The sequence below is a fragment of the Andrographis paniculata genome, unplaced genomic scaffold (assembly GCF_009805555.1).
Source record: "Andrographis paniculata isolate CXL003 unplaced genomic scaffold, ASM980555v1 Contig12END, whole genome shotgun sequence".
In the NCBI taxonomy this organism is placed as follows: Eukaryota; Viridiplantae; Streptophyta; class Magnoliopsida; order Lamiales; family Acanthaceae; genus Andrographis; species Andrographis paniculata.
The window spans coordinates 1301015-1325037 of NW_026137402.1; the positions used below are offsets into that span (position 1 = coordinate 1301015).

At 34.5% G+C, this 24023-nt stretch overlaps 1 protein-coding gene across 1 annotated transcript; it reads right to left on the bottom strand.

The window, feature by feature from the left end:
- Window positions 1–7880: 7880 nt before the first annotated feature.
- LOC127255714 (SH3 domain-containing protein 2) lies at window positions 7881–12162 on the bottom strand. The gene is made up of 10 exons (XM_051281406.1): window positions 11964–12162; window positions 11297–11413; window positions 11102–11171; window positions 10851–11002; window positions 9929–10030; window positions 9634–9834; window positions 9482–9544; window positions 9198–9377; window positions 9032–9106; window positions 7881–8200 (listed from the first exon to the last, which is right to left on the bottom strand). The coding sequence occupies exons 1-10, from the start codon at window positions 12021–12023 to the stop codon at window positions 8084–8086; spliced, it is 1137 nt and encodes a 378-aa protein (XP_051137363.1). The 5' UTR covers window positions 12024–12162; the 3' UTR covers window positions 7881–8083.
- Between the last annotated feature and the right edge of the window lie 11861 nt (window positions 12163–24023).

Genomic DNA, 24023 nt, shown 5'->3' on the forward strand with positions numbered 1-24023 from the left:
AATAACATCATCAATATAAACTTCCATAGATCTGCCAATTAAATCATGAAAGATTGAATTCATGGCTCTTTGGTAAGTTGCCCCTGCATTCTTTAACCCGAATGGCATGACTGTCCATTCATAAATACCTAAAGCCCCTGGGCATCTGAATGCTGTCTTAGGAATGTCTTCTTCTGCCAGAAATATTTGGTTATAACCTGCATAACCATCCATCAGACTAAGGATTTTATGCCCTGCTGCTGCATCTATCAACATGTCGGCCATAGGCATCACATATTCGTCCTTAGGGGTAGCTAGATTCAAATCCCTGAAATCGATGCATATTCTTATCTTACCATTTTTCTTGACCACTGGCACAATGTTAGCCAGCCACTCCGCGTAACGGCAAGGTTGAATGAAACCCACTTTGAGAAGTTTTTGGATCTTTTCCTTGATTTGAGGCATCAAATCTGGGCTCATTCGCCTTGGAGGTTGTTTGTAAGGTTTACAACCTTCTTTGATAGGCAATCGATGCTCTATTAGACTTCTTGTCAAACCAGGCATCTCTGAATAATCCCATGCTAAACAATCAATGTTGTTTCTAATAACTTCGAGCATCATTGTCTGTTGCTCCTTAGACAAATAACCACTCAGCCTGATCACTTTTGGAACCAATTCGGTTCCTAAATTAAACTCCAATAATGGGTCTTGTGATAAAGCTGTTGGTTCTGTTTTCTCCAATAAATCAGGCCAACGAAATTGTTCATCTTCTTGGAGGTGAACATCAAGAATCTCTTTACTATTTTCTGCTTTATGTAATAACTGCTTTAAATAGAACTTATTAATAAGAGAACTACATACTTCTAAACTTATATCATCCATAGCAAACAAATTATATGGGAACGGGTGTGGCTTTATCATGAGCCATACAATAAAGGTGTTCTTTTAATAGAACATCGAGTTCTGGCCAGTGACTTTATAACCCTTGTTTGGGTATTCCCTGGCCATATACAACTGAGACATCGGAGCCAAATGACTGGAATAAAAAACTGACTCTTCAACTTGTTCTGTTACATCGAATGGGTTGTCATTCGCTTCCATTTTGAAGACCTGATTTCCTTCCCAGAACATTAATTGTTGGTGCAAGGTTGATGGCACACATTGAGAGGCATGAATCCAGTCTCTTCCCAGCAAGAGAGAGTATGTAGTATCTGCGTCCACAATAAAGAAAACAGTGGATATCTTCTTTGGTCCGACCTCGATCGTGGCAACCATCATGCCTTCAGGCTTAGTCGGCTGCCCTGTAAAACTTGTCATTTCGAATTCCACGGGAGACAGATCATGAATTCCTTTCCCTAGCTTCTTGAGAGTCTTCAATGGCATAACATTAAAGACTGCTCCATTATCCACGAAAACCTTTGTGATTGGTTTCCCACAAATGTGAGCATTAACATATAGAGGTTTCAAATGGGAGATCGCACCCTCTGGAATAGGAGGAAACACAATCGAAGGTGCCTCCGACTGAGGCTCGGAATCTGAAACCTTTGCCCACTCTGTTTCCTCTAATTCGTCATCTGCCAAGAACGCCCATAAAGGTTCGTCCATAGTGTCATCCACCAGACTCGCCCACATCGGTTCATCTTTCATCTGATTAATCTCTGTCATTCGACAAGGGATTCGTGGTCCCAGACGAGATTTAACAGATCTTGAACTTTCCTCTGTAGTTACAACTTCTTCCTTTGTCTTATCCCGAGATTGAACCGTCAAAGATTTTATACGGAATTCCTCAGGAGATGGATTGATGTTGATCCGTTCACAATGCTGGCATCGAAAACCTCTAATTATTTCATCTGCCATTCCTTTACCTTTCCCCTGTCCCGATACACTTCTTTTGGTATAGTCGGAAGCGCCTAATCCATCGTTCGGTTGCTTTCCTGAACAGACCCGACTGGACCAACTTTTTGGAGACTGAATGGCTGCTCCCCGCTCGTTGGTCGTTTGTTCTGTAAAGACTCTAATGGACTGATCTCCTGCCGAGTGGTCGGCTGATTTTTGTTCGTCGGTTCGTTGTTTTACTGAAGGGACTTGTTTCCCATACTTTGCAGCATACCTGCGTTTGGCATTGCGAATCTGTGTACGATTCATACCTGGGAAACGAGGATCTATATCAACGGGTAAAGGCTTTTTATTTCGAGCCCAATTGTTCCCGACTGATCCTATTTTTCTGGTCGGGTGGTCACGTACTAAAACCTTTTCTTTCACCTCCACATTAAACGAACCGTCTGGTCGGTCCCATTTTTCAGCGACTGGCTTCTCACAAACTTTGAGTCGTTCTTCCGGTCGGCTGCTATTTGGCTGATTTCCTTTCTTTGTTCCGGGGCTTGCCTGAGTTCGCTCCCCTGTTTGTCCACTATTGGCCGAACTTTTCCCTGTTTCCGAACTTGGTTGGATGTCAACCATTGCCGTTGTTACTTTCGGAAACAGTTGCTGGACTACACCTAGCGTGATGTATTTGAGCCGACCTGTCTTGATGGCCTTTTGAATTTCCTTCCTGAAATGAGTACACTGACTTGTATTGTGTGTGAAAGAATTATGCCACTTACAATATGGTCTCCCTTTGATTTCTTCTTTAGTGGCTAATCTTTGCCCCTTTGGAATACGGATCTGCCCATCAGTCAGTAGGATATCAAAGATTTCATCAGCTTTCGAACTATCAAACGTCGGTTGCTCCTTTCCTTCAGATCCTGGTACTGGCTTCAATTTAGGGCATACATAAGGTTTTCCAGAAAGGATTTCGGCTGCCATCTCTTCTGACTGATTAAAATCAAAGTCACATGTTTCTGTTCCCATACTCGCCATATGTTGGCCTCTATTACGCCTGTTATGCTGATCTTCCTCTCTGAACAAAGACTCTAAACGTCCTGCCTTGGATGCAAGACTTGCCAAATCCTCAACATCCAGGGCAGTGAGTGCCTTTCTTAAGCGAGTATGCATATTCCGGACCACTAAATTGGTCATCTCTTTCTCACTGATTACCGTAGGACATCGTCCCTTCATCAATCGCACCCTTTCTATAAACTGTGAAGCAGATTCTTCTGGATACTGTCTCAATTCTAGTAGATCAGTTAAAGAAACAGTTGGTAAAGGATTGAAGAATCTAGCATGAAATGCCATCTCCAGTCCTTCCCATGTCTGAATTTGTCCAGGAGGCAGACTTGCAAACCACGAAAATGCTGTTCTAGTAAGAGATAAACCAAACAGCTGCAACTTATAAAAAGGGTTATTGCCAACTTCTCCTAATTGTGCTGTGAACCGACCAACATGTTCTATGGTGGAAGATCCGTCCTCCCCTGAGAATGCATGAAAATCGGGTGGTCGATAATTCCTTGGGAGGGGGTGTTCATTAATGATCCTTTCTGGGAAAGGTCTCTGATATGCAGGGCGGTTAGCCATCTGAGGAGTTAATCCATACTGATCCCTTAATATATGTGCAATCTCATCAGGATCTACATGAAAGCGTTGATGATCAGGAACATGGAACGGATCCTGCACAGGAATATGAATAGGATCATGTATATATCCTTCAGGCCTGTCCTCCCTTGTATTGTTCGGCTGCGGATTGATAACCCTTGGTCCCAGTGGAACAGTGTTGGGAAAAGTCAGAGGAGATTTTCCCCTATCCATTCGGTTGGGATTTGTGGCACTTGGGAATGTACTATCCACGAATGATGGCCCTGCGAAATTTGCCTGTGGTCTGGACGGTGATACTCCTGGTGGAGTCTGAGTGGGTTGAAGACTAACCCTTGACAGTGCTTGATCTATCATGTTCTGCATCAGACTCTGTTGCTCACGCAACATGTTCGTTTGTTGCTCACGCAACATATTCTGCATAACCAAAGTGTGCTGGTTGTTCATTTGTTGAACATAAGACCACCAATCCGTTGGTGGTTGTGGGATTTCCCCTGCATTTGGCACAATAGGTGGTGGAACGGATTCTCCCACCGGTGCCGAAGATGATTGAGGTTGTGAACCTGCCATATGGACCCTTCCGATGATACGGCCGGATCTTAGACGTATGAAATTATCGCCGGAATTGGAATGAGCAATTTTGTCTTGCTCCCACTGTGGTCGCCAATTTGTTGATGTATTTTTTCAACAAAAATAAAGTAAAATTCAAAGATATAGAAAATATCCTTAAACTTGATTAATTAGTGCCTGAGATTAGGAATCTCTAAACACTGCATGGTACAGAAAATAAACTGGAAAATAAAAGACTGAAATTTAAAGTGGTGATCCCCAAATCTGACTTTGCTTTGTTGAAGTTGATTGAAGATACCCTGCCAAATGATGATCCAAATCCTTAAATATTCTTTGAAGAAACTGTACTGAAAACCGTCGCCCGAACGGTTACAACGTCTCCTTCCCAACCGTCTTCCAACCCTTCTCCTGCTGACACGTGTCCTCAGCAGACCAAAATTATCCCTATATTTCACACTTTGAGCCGACCACAGACCTTCCGCCCTTTTGGCCCGACTTCGTCCTTCGCCCGACCTGCTTCTTCGCCCGACCTCACTTGGGCCGACCTCCGCATCAGCCGCCCTCCGTCTTTGACCGAAGACCTCCGCGTCTATCCGTACCTCTTCCTTGCCCGACCTTCCTCTTGACAGACCTCCGCTTCTGCCCGACTTCGCCTTCTACCCGATCTACGGTTTACCCGACCTGCGGACTTCCCATCCTGATGACTTTCCGTCTTGAGGACCTCCCGACCTGAAGACCTTCCGACCTGAGGTCTTTCCGTCTTGAGGACTTTCCGTCTTGAGGACCTCCCGACCTGAAGACCTTCCGACCTGAGGTCTTTCCGTCCTGAGGACCTTCCATCTTGAGGACCTCCCGACCTGAAGACCTTCCGACCTGAGGTCTTTCCGTCTTGAGGACTTTCCGTCTTGAGGACCTCCCGACCTGAAGACCTTCCGACCTGAGGTCTTTCCGTCCTGAGGACCTTCCGTCTTGAGGACCTCCCGACCTGAAGACCTTCCGTCCTGAGATCTTTCCGTCCTGAGGACCTTCCGTCTTGAGGACCTACCGACCTGAAGACCTTCCGACCTGAAGTCTTTCCGTCCTGTATTTTCCTTGATTTCCACACGATGTCCTGCAGCCAGTTCAATCAACTCTATTGCCAGGCCCATTCTTCTTTTACCTTGGGCTTTTAACCTAATTCTAAATTTCGTACGTAACAGTAATAATTTTATAATTTTTAATAACTAAAAATAAAAATATAATTTCAGAAAATGAACTTATTAAAGGTGTATTTTTTTTTTTTATCGGACGGTTTAACATTATTTGAACAGACGTTGGGGGGACATCTGCACCGGAGAAGGGACATGTGTCATCCTTTCTTTTTATTTAAAAAAAAATAAAAATTGGAGAACGTACAATCGTAAAAGACTGTAATATAAAATATAAATCGAAGGTAAAAAATTTAATATCATATTGACAGGAAAGTGTAAAGAGAATCGACCCAATTTATATATATAAACAAACACATTCGTGTAAAATAATTGTTGTATTGTATGAATTAGGACGGGCCAATGATCCAACACTACAATTATTTTTAATTCTTTAATTAGAAAAATGAATCTAATCAAATCTAACAATATTGGCTTAATTTATATAGAGAATTTGAGTTTGAGTTTTATAAAAAATTTAAAATAGTATAAATATATGTATTTAGTGTAATAATATGTCAAGTTAAAGAAAAAAAGTAATCTTAAAAATTTTAAAAATACATGTATATAAACAAAGCAATATATTTGGATAGAATTCACTTTAAAATCCAAGATGAAGCTTTAAATTTATTGTGAGGTGGATTGAAGTGGGCTCAGAGGCCCGGGATGGCTCAACCCATAAAAATGTGTTTTCTCTGCATATTATGGCTCTATTTAACTACACTTTTTTGTAAATTTTGGCACTACATTAATATCAACTTTTTCAAAAAAGTTACTTTCATCTCACAAATTATGTCAAATATACGAAGGTAGTTACCTTTTTGGGAGAAAATTAATTCATAAGTACTGACAACATACTAATTATAAAGCAAGAACACATACCTATTTAGGAGGGAGCATTCATCGGTGCAAACTGAAGAAGTCAATTTTTTTTTTTTTTTTTTTTTTATTTGGACAAATCGATTTGGTCTATTTGGTTCATTAGTTCAATTCGGTCTAAAATCGAATTTATAAATTTGAATTTCGATTCGGTTATAATTTTCAATTTTCAAACCGAATAAACCAAAAAAACCGAATTCTAAATAAAATAAATTTTATATTTTATATATTGTTATAATTCTGATCTTTAAATATTTATATTTCAGTATTTGATCCATTTATAAATTGCTTGGAACATATAATTGGGATAAATGAATCTGCATTAGTGATGAAAAATGAATTAAACTAATAAGTTACAGCATTATCTAAAAAATTTCAAAAAATTTGGTTTGTTGAGTTTTAAGCCGAACCGAATTACTTTGATTTGATTGTAGTTTGACTTTGCAAATTTTGATTCGGTTTCAATTTTGATTTTTACAAACCGAAAACCAATCAAAATTCAAAGTTCGGTTCGGTTCAAACCGACCAAATGCTCACGCCTATACCTATTAACTAGACTACATAATGTATGTATGTATGTGTTAGTATGATACAAATACAATATATAAACTAACAATATATTACAATATTCTATTCAAAATGTACCATCATTAAATTCAACACATAGGATATATATATATATATATATATATAAAAACAGCAGACCTATAAAGTCGTGTGTTGCCTAGGGATGTGTTACTTAAGCTAATCAAGATATAAAATGCATCTATATAATTTAACCATTGGAGTTTCTTAAAACAATCAGTCTTACTTGCCAGTCCCTAACTTTGATCATGAGACTATATATGTTGATACATTGCCAATGGAAGACTTTGCAAATCAACAACAACAAATCCTAACTGTTAAGGTGACAAGAAACCTTGCAGAAATAATCCAAGTTCAAACCAATGGTAAGTATGTAATTACTTCACAATCTTTCACTAACCCCTATCACTTCATCTTCTTCTTCACAACTAATTCAAAATTCCATCTGTTTTCTGCTTCGAAAACTTATATTATTTGAAGCAATCTCCATTTTAGTTTCATGTTTGTTCATCGAAGAATCAACTCATCTAAAAGAGTATTAAAGCACAATGTACGCTTATATATAGGTTGGTTGCAACGATATATATATATATATATACATATCGGTCAACGGTGTCACTTCAATTCTAACACTGCATGCAGCTACAAGCATCAGGCATTTAATTTCTGAGAAAATATATATATATATATATATATATATATAGAATAGTGTAGACCAATGATGAAAAATTTTCGGGAAAACACAAATAAGCATACACATCTATTTTATACTCTCATCAAATATAGACTTTACTTTTTAAAATAGCAAAATTGCTTATAACCCCACACATAGTTTGAAAAATTTCCAGCATATCCATGATTTAGAAATTGTCATAATCCCTAAAAATTGCGTAAGGCTCCCTTGTGTTTTAAAAAATACAGCACTGACTCCTTAAAAATAGATTATGTGCAATATTTCCGAAAACACGAAGAAACCTCGTTCAATTTCTAAATCACGAAGAAGAATATGCGGTCTTTCCAAACTACAAAGAAAGAATGCCATCATATATATACTTCATGAGTCAAAATGAAAACCTCATATTCAAAATGGAAAGCATTGAAAAGGAAAAGCAGCAAAGGAAACATAAAGATCCTGAATCTTCAAGTATTTAACCTAAGAATAAAAAAAGAACAAAAACCTTGGCGGATTTCTATTTTAAGAAACAAAACATCAATACGAAATTCACATCACCAATATGTATATATATATATGTGCGTTAATGTATATGTATAAAATTTATATATATATATATATATATCTCACAGAAAAAGCACAGGGAAAATATTAATTGCCAAGACCATCTGCAACAAAAACAAATACGAATTGCACGCACATGCAAAACCAAACCAAACCAAACCATCATCATAAAACTATTTCAGAAAACTTCGGCTACCTTGCTAGCAAGAACACGCTCACGCCTTTCTATGTAAGCGTACGGGAACCACCCTGCTTTCCCTTTGCATTCACCTTCAGCCCAACCATTATTTGAAACCTTCATAAGTTAAGGCATGACACAATTTCTATTTAGTCAGCCAGAGAGAAAAACAACAGATAGAAGATTTCCACAAATTTCAACAATGAGTAGACAAGAGCAAACCAAACAAAATCAAATCAAAGGTGGAGGCGTCAAAAAAAATCCACAGGGAAGTAGCAAGTACCATTTAACTTTGAAATCTTGATTCTGATAACATGACATGAAATTGAGATACAAGTACAAAAGGCCCCCAAAAGTACAACTCCCTCCGTCCATCAAATACATGTTTAAATGAACGCGACACAGATTTTAATAAATATAATATTATATTGGTTGATCAAGACAACTAAGTAAAAGTATTTTAGAAAGTATATAAGTGAATTAACAAGGTGAACGAAATTTTTTATAAATCGAGTATAAATGATTACATCATATTTGTAAATAAATATAATGTTGAAGGGTATAGATTAAATAATGCATAAAGAGCTTTTGTTTTTTCTATAAATGAAAAGTGTATTTTTTTTCTTTTTGTGGACAAACATAGATTTAATGAATGGACGGAGTAATTCTTTTGAAGGCCAATTAATGGGAGACAAATAATTGGTGAGAGACAGCACATCACAAAGTCTTAAACTTCAGCTATTATGTAGGTCGAAAAAGTAGACATGGATTTAGCTCAGGTATGCAGAAGAGAGCATTTTTTCACTAATACGGAGTTACGGACAGAGACAAAAATTCACATGAAGGTAGCACATGCAGTGTGTATGTTAGCAGAACACTTAGAAATATAAACGGAGAAATATTTTGCAAGTTAATTGAGAGAAGTAATAATGAGTCAAGCGAGCAAACCTTCCGAACAACAACATAGTCTCCGATGGATAAATTAAGTTCCACATCAGATTCAGCTTGATACGAGTACATGACCTACAGTGGATGGAATGAACAAAATGGAAAAAATCAAACAACTATATTAAAGCAATCGTAACCAAATATTATATTAAAACAATCTGCATACCTCCCCAAGAAAATAGCCCATGCTATCAGTTGATCCATTCTGCACTGGCGAAGTCGGTACTCCATTTACTTCTTCATATGAAGGAGGTGCTGGCATACTATGCATGCTCGGAGCAGTGGCAGAAGTGGGAGCAGGAGCAGGAGGAGGTGCGGCTTCAATTCTTTGGCGTTCAGACATCATCTAAGCAGGCAGCATATAAATCATCATACCTTTGGGATCAATCTTAATCCCGATAATGTAAGAAGCAAAATGTTCTTCATTGACAAATCACACAGAGCACTTACTTCGCTTTCTAGGTGATCAAGTATTTGAAGAACTCGCTGATGATAAGCTCGTTCCGACTCAACCTAGAAGGAATAAAAATAGCGGTGAAATGAGGGTAGCTTTTCGAGGTTGGTTGTAGAATTTCACAAATCATGCTTTTGTAGGTAAATACCATGGCAATTAGTCGTTGGAGGGTCAACCTTTGTTGTTGAGCTTCAACGGCAGCCATGGCAGCAGCAGCTTCTTTTCCAAGTGTAGCAACATTTGCCTTCAGATCTTGCAGTTTGGCTTCAGCTGCTTCAAGTTTATAAGCCATGTCGGGATGGGCTGTTCCTTCTCTTACTTTAGCTTGTCTTCTAGAAACTTCTACAGCCTATCTAGGTTCAACAATTCAGACCAGATAGGCAGTGAAGGATGCAACACAATCCAAAAACTGTCAACAACAAACAGAATGCCCTTCCAAATACCTGAGCTTCCGCCTCTTGTCTCATCCGATCGTATCTTTGAGCAAGATGACGAGCATCTTCCAATGGAGCTCCCATTACCATAGCTCTCAATGGTTCCGCCACCTGGAATATGAGAAAGTAGATCTTTCGTCAAATGATAAAACAATCTTAAAGATTATCACATAGGCTGCACATAAGTTAAAACTATTCACAAGCGGTGGTAAAAGGAGCAAAAGCCCCTTAGCACTTGAAGAAATTGTGGTACTAGAGCATTCATCTAGTAATGCAACAAATCAGAGTCGAAACACATTCAAGAATCCAGAGTCTAAATCAAGACAGTAACTCATACAAAAACAACACACAAATGAGTTATTTACATTATAATATAAATAACCATGACACAATTATCCCCACAAGTAAACATACCCAGAATATATCCTTCAAAATAGTCATTCATGAATAACATGTAATATGAGCTAAGGTATTTCCAAGAAATGATCCATCTTTCAATTAGTGTATAGAAGCTCATATGCGGTGTCTAAGAAGCTACATAAACTAAATTCTTAAATAGAGCAGTTTTATGCCTGAATCATCTTCATTTATACGTCCGTATTCTTTTACACTGCAAGGGCAGCGAGTATTCAGATAATGTCAATACTGCACGACCTTGCCATGAAACTTCATTCATCAATCTAGCTACAGAGATGCCTAATAGCCATATCCTACATATCGTTGGATGATGGATGAAGATTATATGTTATTTGAGTTTGATGCACATTAATCCTGTATAAATTCATATGGTAAAAACAAGAGATTCCTTTTAGCTGACCCTAAACATCCATTACAACATTATCGACCTTCAGAGAGCATAATATGCTAGTGACAACAATTTACATTTTAATAATCAACCGTTAAATAGGGTTTGAAAAATCAGAATCCGAACCTGTGTGCCAAAGGCTTTTAACAAATTTCCACGTTCTTTTTCCATCTGTGCACGTGCTCGTGCAAAATTCAAAGCAGCCTTTGACAACGTGCTGCCACTGGTACATGTATTTTCAGCACCATATTTCCTGCTATCTTCTGACAATTTGGTTCCTGAAGGAAAACAAGAAGCATATACGAATCAGTTCCTATAAAGTGCCCTATCTCAATAAACCGTAATCGACGACTAAGAACTTAAATTTAGATATTAACCTATCTCAACTTGTTTGGATCCTGTAACTATATATCCTTCGACACCACGGACAATGTCCCTTTGGAAATGCTGAAAACATAACCACAATACACATCACATTAACCAAATCAGCAAACTAATTCGCAGAACGTTAAATAGCCAGTAAATTATCAGAAAAAAAAAAAAAAAAAAGAGCTTCAAACACGAAAATTGACCTTGGCAGCACGAGTTGATATGTATAACTTTTCAAGCTTCTGGTGCTGCTGGATCTCGGCATCATCAGCCACAACACTATCTGCACCTCCATATGCACCAAACTTGTTCAACACAGCCTGAAATATCCATCACAACGCCCAGTGTCTTCAGATTCAAGGAAGTATTATTTCCAAAAAATAAAATGCACATAAAGAGCAACACAAAGTACAGTTTCAGTGATAATTAACTTTAATCCAAAAGTCATATCATGTCATTAAGCATAAACACATATCCTATCATACAGATTACCAATATGTGTGATTCAATTTTGTGGCACAACGCCGGGAATCACTACTGAAAAAAGTGATACGCTCACAATTGAAATCGAATCACGATCCATCACAACTTTAATCTTATACAAAGTAATACAATACCGCCGCTAAAACCTAAATCAAGGAAATGAAAAGCACGCACCGCCTCTGGATTTCAAATCCAAAATACAGCAACAAATTCTAATATCGAAGAACCAAAAAAAAATACAGCAAAGCAATCAAGAACTCACACAGATCTCAAAAATCGTAACATTATGAAGCTCTTGGTCATCCGATTCCGTCCGCAAACAAATCCTAACTCATAAACGCAAGTACAAAACGAAACATGAACAAATCTAAAGATTGCTTAGCGTACCTGCTGCTGCCTGGCTACCTGCTCTCGGAGCCTCGAAGCTTGCTTTCTGATGGCTTCCATTCACAAATCGACCAAAGCCTTTTCCGATTTGAATGTGCGGTGCGGACATACACCCAGAGAAAGAAAGAATGGGAAAATTGAGTCGCAATTTTGGGAAGGCCGAAGAACAGATGACAGGAGGAGCTTCTCACTATTTTGATTATTTATTTATTTATTTAAATTGACCATTTAGTAGTCATCGCTCTTTATAATAGTTATATTTTTATTTTATTTTTTTAGTATATTTATAATATATTCTATTTTTAGTTAGAATTTTGAATAAGTAACTCCGTTTCATTTTGTAATTTTCAGTTTATAGTTTTCGTTTACCTTTTATTTGAGGAATTACGCTGTTTATCTAATTTTTTTTTCTTTCTCTTCGTTTAAATTCAAAATTTTTACTATTTAAATCTCTAATTTAAAATTAATTTCTATTTATCAATTATTTAATCTATGGATTTTTATTTTTTTTATATCATACTGTACTATTTAACATTAATTTTTTAACATAGAATTAAAAAAATATTAGCAGGATTCGAACTTATGATCTAATAGCCATCTTAAGTATTCAAGGATGTGGTCATACATTTGTAATTCATTATTGAAATTTTTGTTTCGAATATTTAAGTTTTGAACATTTTAAAACATATATATATATGTAAAAAATAAGATAATTAATGTAATATTTTTTAAAATAAAAATAAATATTGAATATATATTGCCTTTGTAAAAATTATGTTGTTCAAAGTGTTGATAAAGAAGATAATTTTTTTTTACAGAAATAGAGCATTTATTATTGCATAAGTAAGAAATAAAATAAGTCTTTATTTACTTGTACATTTTAGGAATTTTTGGCAATATTTTTAAAAATATTATGCGTATATTTATTTGACAAAATGTTATATCAAAATTTTTTTTTTCTTTTTTTTTTCAAAATTTTTCAATATTGCTAAAACTTGTAGAAAGAGAACTAGAATCCAAACATAAGGGATGAATTTTCAAATTTTTTTAAAATAATAGAGTTTATTTAGTGTGGTGATTTTATTATACGGTCAAATAATATAATATATCAACTAGAATATGCCTAAAGATTGAAATATAACACAATTAATCATAGGCTAAAATGATTTTTTGAAAATCAAATCTAAAACCCAACCAAACATGCATAAATGCAATTGAATTAGGGAATCAACTCCCTCTTTGTAAATTCCAGATTCTCAAGGGGACGATCAACGACGGCTTGCGGTGGTTTCTCCGATGAACAACAGCCACGCAATGGTTCGGCGGACAATGGCAGATTTCTTCTCCAATAGGCAACGGACAGATTGATAGCGAGTCATTCTGAAACTCTCAAATCGACATGACAAGAACGATTGGGGAAAGTTTTGGTTGGCTTAGTCTACAACCTCTCTATAGTTGGCTCTATATAGTTGGTGAATGACTCACTTAGGACTACCCAACCGCTTCCAAACAAATCCAAAACTGACGGACTTGATCTATAGAACCCTAACTCGACTAATTGACCGATTTCCCAAGAAACTCACAAAGAATACGCAAAGGAACGACTTACCAGAAGGATTGAAGAACAAGATCAGTTGAAACTACAACGAAAAAGAAAACCTCCCAAAAACCCCAAAGAATCACGAAAAAAAAGATAGAACTATCGAACTAATTTTGTTTCTCGTGGAAGGAAATGAGAGATAAGAGGGGATATAATAGCGTGGGTCGGGTCAAGGGTATAGGATACGGACCGGATTATAGGGTTTGGATTGCGGATCGGGCAAGGGTAACTGATCAGGCCAAATTTCAACATTTTCCACCAATTTGGTCATTTGATTCACCGAGGGTTATGGGATGCATGATAGCTAATTGACCCTTTTCGCCTAGTAGAGTTGCATGAGAATTTTCCGAAAAGATTCACCAACACACTATGAACCTACACTCACAAACAAATATTAAGAAACTCTGCACTCACGAGTAAACAATAGTCCTATAAAAACTAATAGCTCATTCAAAAAAAAAAAGACGACATAATGCAAAAATAGACAATATGCGAACTCCACCTCAAAAATAGTCACGGAATTTATGCAAGATCACAAATTTTATACATGTCATGACACCATTACAAAAATACATAACGAACGCTTTTACTAAAAGGATTATATTAACATGCTTGAACACTAAAAAATACAAAGACAAACATATATCACATTCAGAAAATTCAATGTCGACCACATAGAAGCTAAGAATATAGATGTGACACCCCGGCCAATAAGCCACATAAAGTCGGGTATGTTGGGATCATAGAGTGGCCCTACACTCAAATTACTCTAGGACAAGCATGCTTAACTCTAGAGTTCTTTTAGTAGGGCTCCCAAAGAGGAATGTGCACATTGTTGACATGAGTAATCTATTCAATCTATTTAACCTCTATTCAACCTATGGGGTATCACATCCGACCCGATTCATATCACTATTCAACTCAGGGGGTATTACACCCCTCAACAGTCCGGCCAACGACTATAGGCTATTGCAGATCGGCTCTGATACCAAATGTGACACCTCAACCCGCAAGCTACGTAAAGTCGGGTGTGTCGGGATCCCAAACTGGTTTCACAGGTCCTTCCAGTGCAATTTGTCCTCTTCATTCACGCGCACCCTATGAGACATCTCATATGTCACTCATCTTCAAATTAATCTAAGGCAAGCACGCTTAACTCTAGAGTTCTTTCAGTAGGGCTCCCGAAAAAGAATATACATATTATTAACATGAGTAGTCTATTCAATCCATTTAACCTCTATTCAACCTTGGGGGTATCACATCCTTCCCGACTCATATCACTATTCAACTATGAGGGTATTACAATAAATTTGCACACATTATCACAAAAAAATACAATATTATCACATAGCCTAAGCAAACTTTATCACAATGCTTAGCAGACTAATATACAGTTAGACAAACACTCAAATATTCACGCAAAACTAATAACTTAGATTATTTATTTAGTCTAGGAAACACAATCACAAATGACAAAGACAATAAAAAATCAAATTACCACCCAAATGCAAACTATAAGAATTATTCTTATGGTTTTCTCTTTCACACAATGTCACGTCAGCTTAAAAATTTATCAATAATTTATTTGGTTTTTTCACAATGTAGAATTCAAAATAAAAATTCTTAAAAATTTTATTTTTGCCACATCAGCACATTTATTATTTTATTTCTTACAAATTTTATATATTATATTCCCTGTGTCGCATTCTATGAGTCATAATTATTTTTTACACGTTGATTAAGGAATAATAATATTTATATGTAGTGGACATTAGAAGATTGTATAATGACATTTTTGTCCTAACACATTTTTCTTTCTCCAAAAAAATAATTAATTACATGATTTTAATTTGATTGATTAAAAATTGAAAAATAGAATAATTAATGTACTTAGACGAAAATAATTTAATTAAATATATTTTGCAGTTTTTTTACAGATTTTAACATAAAATGGGAAAATTTATCAACATGGTAGTCCGATTCCATGCATGTCCTACGTAATGAACGAAAAAAAAGAGTTATTATTGAATCTTACAAAAATGAAAGAGTTAGTATTGAATCTTAAAAAAAAAAAAAAAAAAAAAAAAAAGAAAAGAAAAAAATTAATATTGAACCTTACCAAAAAAAAAGAGTTAACCATTATTGTAAATAACAAAGAATCAAACTTGCACTTTCATAGAAACTATAGTCGTGTTTCCTAATCTGTCAATGCTTCTAATAATTAAAAAAATTGTTACAAAAAATAGAATTAAATTTTATGACTAAGAAAATGACAAAATTTAAAAAAAAAAAAAAACATTTGTAATGACAAAAAATTAGATTAATTTCCGAAGGGTTATTTAAGAAGAAAAAATCAGTACGAAAAAAATCATCCAACGACATTAGCATCCAGTTGATAGATGCATATACTTTTGGATTCATTCAAAACATGTTGCAAAAATGTCATGAAATACAATCAACAGTAGAAACAAAAAAAAAAATGAATAAGAGAACAAAGAAGGGTCAGTGTATGTGTGTTTGTTTGGAGAATTGGATTTAAATTCAACTATTCATCCAATTTTTTTTCCCCAAAAACATCAAATCAAATACCTATTTTTTATTTTTTATATTATACTAAAAATTAATTTTACATTCAAAACATCACATCAACACCTATTTATATCACATCATACAATTATTCAAATTCAAAATTTTTACTATTCAAATCCTAATCCAAAATCCAAAGCCCCAAACAAACACACCATTAATTTTGGATCACATAATTTTGGATCACACCAATAAATTGAATTCCCACAATAATTTTGGATCACATAACCTAATTATATCATTTCTTCTCTTCTCGTACCAAAACTAAATTCCCTCCATTAAATGCCAAAATTTTTCCACTCAAAACATATTATAAATACAGTAGAGAACAATAGTTTTTACAACCTTAATTTTTCACCATAATAGCAAATCAACCAATCTTCAAAAAGAATTTAATTAGCAACCAACTAAATAGCAATGCACAATATATGTTCCAGGGTTCAACCGATGGAAAAACAATACATGGAAGAGTAATAAAAGCTTCAAAGAAAGGAGTTTCAAGAAAAGCAATCCATAAAAAATCGAAAAGAGCAACTTCAATCAAGTCAGTCAATCATGTCGTGCAATAGAAAAACAATGCGGCATCAATCTAAAAGAAAATCTTTTGACCAAAAATTTTTACAAGCAATTTCTGGTAAAAAAAAAAAAGGCACGCATATGAGCATTACAAAAAAAAATGAATATAATTAAATCTATCGTTGGGACCTGGGCAAAGCAATGGCTGATCAGACCGCACATAAATACCATCAAGCCGGCTTTAATTGCGAAGAATAGATTAGAAATGCTGAAATTCAATTTACAAGCTTTGGAAATGAATTTTGATGCGAAGCTTTTAAAGTTTAAAAATATGTCAAATGTGGTGCATATATTTGAGAAATAGTTTAACCTTACACGAGAAACAAAAATGATTCAATTGAAGTCCAATGAGACAGAGCTCTATAGGTCCTGTCAAAGTAAAAGATTTATCAACAAAGTCATATTTTTGTGTGCTATTGCTAGACCGATTTATGATGGCAATGAGAATTGAATTTTTAATAGAAAAATAAAAAATTTTCCAGTTATTGAACAAGTACTAACAAGGAGAAACTCGAAGAACAGGGCTGCTAGAACCATGATTACAAAACCCCTCGAATCCATTACTAAAGAAGTCACGAAAGAAATGTTAATACCAAAGGTATTATCAGCATACCTCATTCATTATCCTTAGCAATATGTAATACTCTCATATTATAGCATCATCATTGAGTTGAAAGACTCATGAGTAAGTTTCCTAAATTTGAAATTTGAATTAAACTCATATTGGTTACGTTACTACAGGTGACCCCAACAATAATTGAGAAATGGCCTACTAATAGGTCAAAAATATTTTTATTCAACAAGATAATGCAAAGCTCCATATCAACAATTCAAACCCAAAGTTCAAGGATGTTGGGTCAAGGAATGGATTCAACATCCAATTGGTTTTCCAACCCCAAATAGCCCCAACACGAATGTGAATAACTTAGGGTGGTTCCGGTCATTTCAATCTCTACAAATGACAAGTCCTAGAACCATAGTGGATGAGTTGCTAAGTGCAGTAAGTAAATCATTTCAAGAATCAAATCTTAATTCGGTTTTTCTAAGTTTTCAAGTGTGTGCCATGGAGATTATAACAAATCTTGGGTCAAACAACTGCAAGATTCCTTACCTAGGAAAGGAATCAATGTGAAAGTTAGAGATTCTCTGATAACTCTAAATAATAACATATTTATTGATTGATAAAACTGTGTATTTCCTGAATTTTCATGTGAAAATCATCCAAATATCTAATTTATGACATACTTCATTGATATGTTTCGCTTGATATGATCCAAAGCCAGATTTTGGAGATTTTTTTTTTCTTTTTTTATTTATATTTTTAGCCTTTTCAAGTGATGTTCTGGCTAGAAATTGACTAAGTATAGAAGACAAACGAGGGTGCGCCCATTTGTGGCAAACGATGCTCTTTTCGCTTAAGCCCGAGCCAGTAGCCAGGCGTTAACCGCTAACAAGCGAGATCCGAAACTATCCAGAAATTGCTTAAGTATTGATCCCCCAGCTGTCAGCCATTCAGATACCGGCCATTGATGATACCACTGCTTGAGTTGTGTAGATGCCCTCCAGCCAAGCCAAACAAGCAAGGAAGATCTGTGAGCCAGCCATATCAGACCAGCTAAGCAAGCAAACTGGGAGTTAAGAAAGTTTCAACTGATCAACCACCCAACTCCTAACTACCCAACGATTACAACAACCTTTCAACCGCTCCCCAACAGCTGTTCTGCAACCGCGCAACTGCTGGAAATTTTCGATCTAGAAAATCTATAAATAGGGTGTGATTTTGTTTGTAAAATACACTACATATAAGTGTTCTTATTACTTTTACTCTATTCAATTTTCGAGAGTTCTATTCTTATAAGATAGTTTTCTTAGTTAGTAGAGATCAGGGGAGTGAAGATTCTCTCCTCCCCTGACCGCCCAGTTAGTGCTTTTTGTAAGCATATTTATTGTTTTGTTACTGCTTTCATTTACTATTTTTATAGTATAGAATTACTGCTTTCTTTAGTTGTTAATGAAATATTATGATGTTCTTCTTTTACACTTTCTTCTTCAATTTCATGTTTATGTTTTATTGTTTAAATATGATATCTTGAAAAACTGTGAATGTTCTTCAAAAGAATTGATTATCTAAGTTTAATTTTGCATCGTATTCATTAACAGATTTTAGGTAGTTCATGATAGTTTAGTATGCAGGAGCTTTGTCGACCTGCTTAATTACTGTTTTGAATTCAATTTTGATTAAAGAGAGGTATTAAAATGGTAAAATCACTAATGAAACATATTTTAAAACGATTAATTGGACATAGACGCTTATCTATCGGATCTAAAAAATGTCTAGTGACAGTAGTTTTTCTTGCTTATATTGTTTTGAATCTGAGTATCATTGAAGTCTTTTTGTAAATCCCTTAAGATCAAGTACCAACGAGTCAAAAATCTGAATAAATAAACAAGTATGATCACGTACATTTCTTTTGTCATTTCATAATATATATATATATTCCACTGACTCATTTACATTCGTTTATTTTATCCATGAAAATCTAGCTATTAAATATGACACATATTACACACAAATTAAGGTTGAATTGTTTGTTAGGGATGGGTGAAATTAGATGGGGAGAGATTATCAAGACCTGGACTCATCAACCTCAGAACTGCCGTGAATCGGTGGAGAGGCCATCGAATAGAGGGGGTTGGATTGTTTGTCAAGGTGGGGTGAAATTAAGGTTTTGGTGGGTGACTTTAATGTATTTTTTTTCTTTTTTGTTTTTTTTGTTAATTAGTGATAGTGTATTTTAATTATGTAATGTATTTAATGTGTATTTTAATTATGTAATGTAATGTAATGAGTATTTTAATTGTGTTAATTATTTTATTTTATTTTATTTTATTTTTATAGTAGATGTAATAATAAAATTATTTATAATTGTTATTTTAGAAATAGAGTGTATAATGAAGTGAGTGTACAATCGTAAATAAGTGTAAAAAAAAGTATATATTTTGTTGTGGAATTTACACTTATGACCATTTGAATTAGACGGACGAAAATAAAAATATGTAATCCTTAAACATGATGGATATAGTGATATTTTACATTTAATTAATATAATTATATTTTATAAATTATTAGTAAAATATATAAATTCATTATAAATTGTATTTATAAAAATATAATTAATTTATAGTATAATATTTAATATTAAATTGTTATAATATAAATTTAAAATTTTACTAATTAAAAATACATAAAATATAATAATTATTATATATAATATTTAATATAATAAATACTCCCTCTATTTTAGAGTTGTAAACGAGCCGAACTTGTTATGTTTGAGTTCAGTTCGTTAAGAACTCGAGTTTGACTCGTGTTCGTTCTTTAAGTAATATAAGCTGAAATTTTTGTTTGAGTTCTATTCATTTAGCAATTTTTTTTTGTTCGCGTTTGGTTCAACTCGGCTCGTTAAAAGATTTTTTATTTAATTTATTTATTTTTTAAAAAAAATTAAATTCAAACAATAATAATTACCATTTACGCAGTGTTTTTAAATGAATTAATTTTTAGTGTGTAGTATGAAAAATTGTGTCAAAAGTATAAAATATATTATTTTAAATTGAATATTTGATTTTTTGTAATGAGTATTTGAAATTTATTTTGACTTTTTGATTTTTGTAAAAAAAAAAATTGTATTGTTTAGTATTATTTTTGAAAAATCGCAATTGGAAAATTTATTGGTAGAACAATGCCTATTTTATATTAATAAATTCAAATAAAATAGAATAAAATATAATATAATATTTATAAATACATATAATTATTGAATATAAAAATATTAATTTATTTTTTAATAAATACTGTCAAACGTTAGCGAACAAGTTCGAGCTCTTTCATGAATATAACGAGCCAAAATTTATGTTCGTGATTGGCTCGTTTAGCTTAACGAAGAGCTCTTTAATGAACTTAAATGAACCAAACCGAGCTGAGTTCAAGAACTTTTTGTTTGTTTTATTGTTCGCTATAATTATGTTAGTTTTTTTTTTGTCCCTAAAACTTATACACAAAAACAACTTTATTCATTCGTAATTTTATTATTTGTATTTTAACAAATAATAATTAATTTGTCATCATTTTTTTTATTTATCACATCATATTTTTATTAACTATTTAATAAATTTTATATAATACCTTCACTTTATTTTTTTTATCTATTTTATTTTTATTTTAAAATATTATTATTTTTTAATCTTTGTGCTCAAATAAAATGAAATAATTAGTCCAAAAAAAAATAATATTAATGTTATTTTCTTAAATCTTTCCCTCCGTGTGGAATAGAGAGAAAGTGTTTTCTTAGCAAAGAATAGTTCTTGGCATTTTTTTTTTTGTGTTTGTTTGGAATTTGAGTTTTTGTTAAGTTTTGAATAGTAAAAATTTTGAATTTGAATAATTTTGTGATATGATATGAATAAGTATTGATTTGATATTTTAAATATAAAATTAATTTTTATTATAATATAAAAGTTGAAAAATAAATATTTAACTTGATGTTTGGGAGAAAAGAGGAAGAATTTGATGAATAGTAAAAATATAAAAAAAAAAATATAAAAAATACCCAAAGCAAACCCCCCATTATTATAAAGTTCCGTAAATGATGATTTGATGGTATAGGGATGGACTCCTAATCGTGAAGTCATGGGTTCAAACCCCGATGCCTTCAGCTTTTCTCTGCCACACATGGTTCGCTTAGTGTGACTTGCCTTGTCGGGCTTGATTTGCAAACTATTAGGGTCGGCCGGAGTTTACCCAGAGCACACCCGAAAGATAGCGACTGCAGATTCCCACGTTATAAAATATATATATATTTATAACAACTAAACTTAAATATAATGTTGAATTTAAATGTTCCAAGATGCCAGCTTTCTTTCTGTCCTTGACGGGTGAGGAGTAGAAACTGCAGGGAGAATCAGATCTCTTTTACGGCGCGCTGATCCCGAGGACCTAACCCTAGCCTATTTATAATAGGGCAAACATAATTGTAATTACAATTATGCCCTTAATTAATATTATTAATTTGTCACGTCACAAAAATAATAATATTATACGGGTAGCTGCAATCTCATTCCATAACAATAAAGCCTATCAGTCAATAATTAATTATATCAATTAGACTACTTAAAATAATATGACTAAATAAAATAATGACTTTAACAATATATTCGATACACATATTTGATCCAAAATCCAACAATCTCTCACTGGATCTAGTATGTGTCTGAATGAACATATTGTTCCTTATGAGTATGAGCTCAATTTTCAGTCATTATAAAACAAAGCTTGCAACAATCTGGTCCATCAACCACAACAATATAGAACTAAAGAAGCATTCTCCGTACCAACAGCTAAACTCACAGTATTCACGGATATCAGTGTAGTCAAATGACATAGATCAATCATGGAACGTGTAGAGAGAAAATTACATAAATGTGATTTGAATATGTCAATTTTCTACTGGTCCAAACTGAATGAGATCGTAAATTACTTAAACATAATGTCAAAAACATCATAACTAAAATAATGATCAAAATAGTATAAAACAAATATCATGAGAACGACAAAAGAATATAAATGCATACTCCCACTACAGTGAAGCTTCCTCAAATTGTAACACACCCATATGAGCAGTATGCTCATGGAAGACCTTAGGTGTTAGACCTTTAGTTAGGGGGTCTGCTAATATGGATCATGTTCCTAAGTGCTCGATCAAAATCTGATGATCTTTCACTCTCTGTTTCACAACTATGAACTTAATGTCAAAATGCTTTGACCTGGACGGGCTACTATTTTTATTGGAGTATTCAACGGCTGAATTATTGTCACAGAAAATCTTGATGGGTTTTTCAACCATCAGAATGATTCGCAGCCCAACGAAAAAGTTCTTTAGCCAAATCGCTTGCTGTGATGCCTCAAAACATGCCACGAACTCAGCTTCCATAGTGGAACTGGTAACGAGTGTCTGTTTGGCACTGCGCCAAGCGATGGCCCCACCAGCCAACATATAAACATAGCCAGATGTAGATTTCCTACTATCTTGGCATCCTGCAAAGTCGGAGTCAGAGTATCCAATGATCTCCAATTGGTCTGACCTCTTATATGTGAGTATGTGATTACTAGTTCTCTTCAGGTATCTCATCACCCTCTTGGCTGCCTTCTAGTGATCCAATCCAAGATTACTGAGGTATCTGCCTAACACACCAACTATGTACGCAATATCTGGACGCGTACATACTTGTGCATACTTGAGACTCCCAACTGCCGAGGCATAGGGGATCTTTTTCATCTCCTCAATTTCCAGATTTACTTTAGGGCATTAGCTGAGACTTAATTTTTCTCCTTTAGCTATAGGGGTATCTCCCGGCTTGCATTTCTGCATGCTGAATCGCTCGAGTATTTTTATCAATATAGTTCTTTTGAAATAATCCAAGAACACACCGAGATCTATCACGATATATTTGGATCCCTAATAAAAAAGATGCTTCACCAAGATCTTCCATTTCAAAGTTACTCGAGAGAAATTTCTTAGTTTCGTGCAACATGCTCACATTATTTGTGGCAAAAAAATGTCATCCACATACAAAACCAAGAAAATAAACTTATCAACCACATTCATCTCAAAACCATATGAGAGAATTACTTGATGAAACTTGTGATACCACTGTCGAGACGCTTGTTTGAGCCCATAGATGGATTTTTTTAATTTACAAACCATTTGCTTTGCGTCACCGACCTCAAAAGTTTATGGTTGTACCATGTAGATCATTTCATCAATGTCACCATTTAGAAACGCCGTCTTAACATCCATTTGATGGAGCTCTAAATCAAAGTATGCCACAAGAACCATGATTGTCCTAAAAGAGTCCTTCGAAAAAACCGGAGAAAAAGTATCTTTATAATCAATCCCCTTTTTCTGAGTATAGCCTTTAGCTACAAGACGTGCCTTATACCTCTCCATATTACCATTTTCATCCCGTTTGGTTTTAAAGATCCATTTGCAACCTACGGGTTTTGCACCTTCTGGCAATGGGACAAGTTCCCAAACTTTATTGTCTTGCATTGACTTGTACTCATCACGCATCGCATCGATCCATTTATCTGAATAAGGACCCTTCATGGCATGATAAATATTAATTGGATCATCCTCAGTCATGCCATCATTGTCCTCACTTTCTTCAAGAAATGTCACGTAATCTTCTGGAATGACATTTCTTCGCTCTCTAGTGGATCTACGCAATTGCGTTGGCTC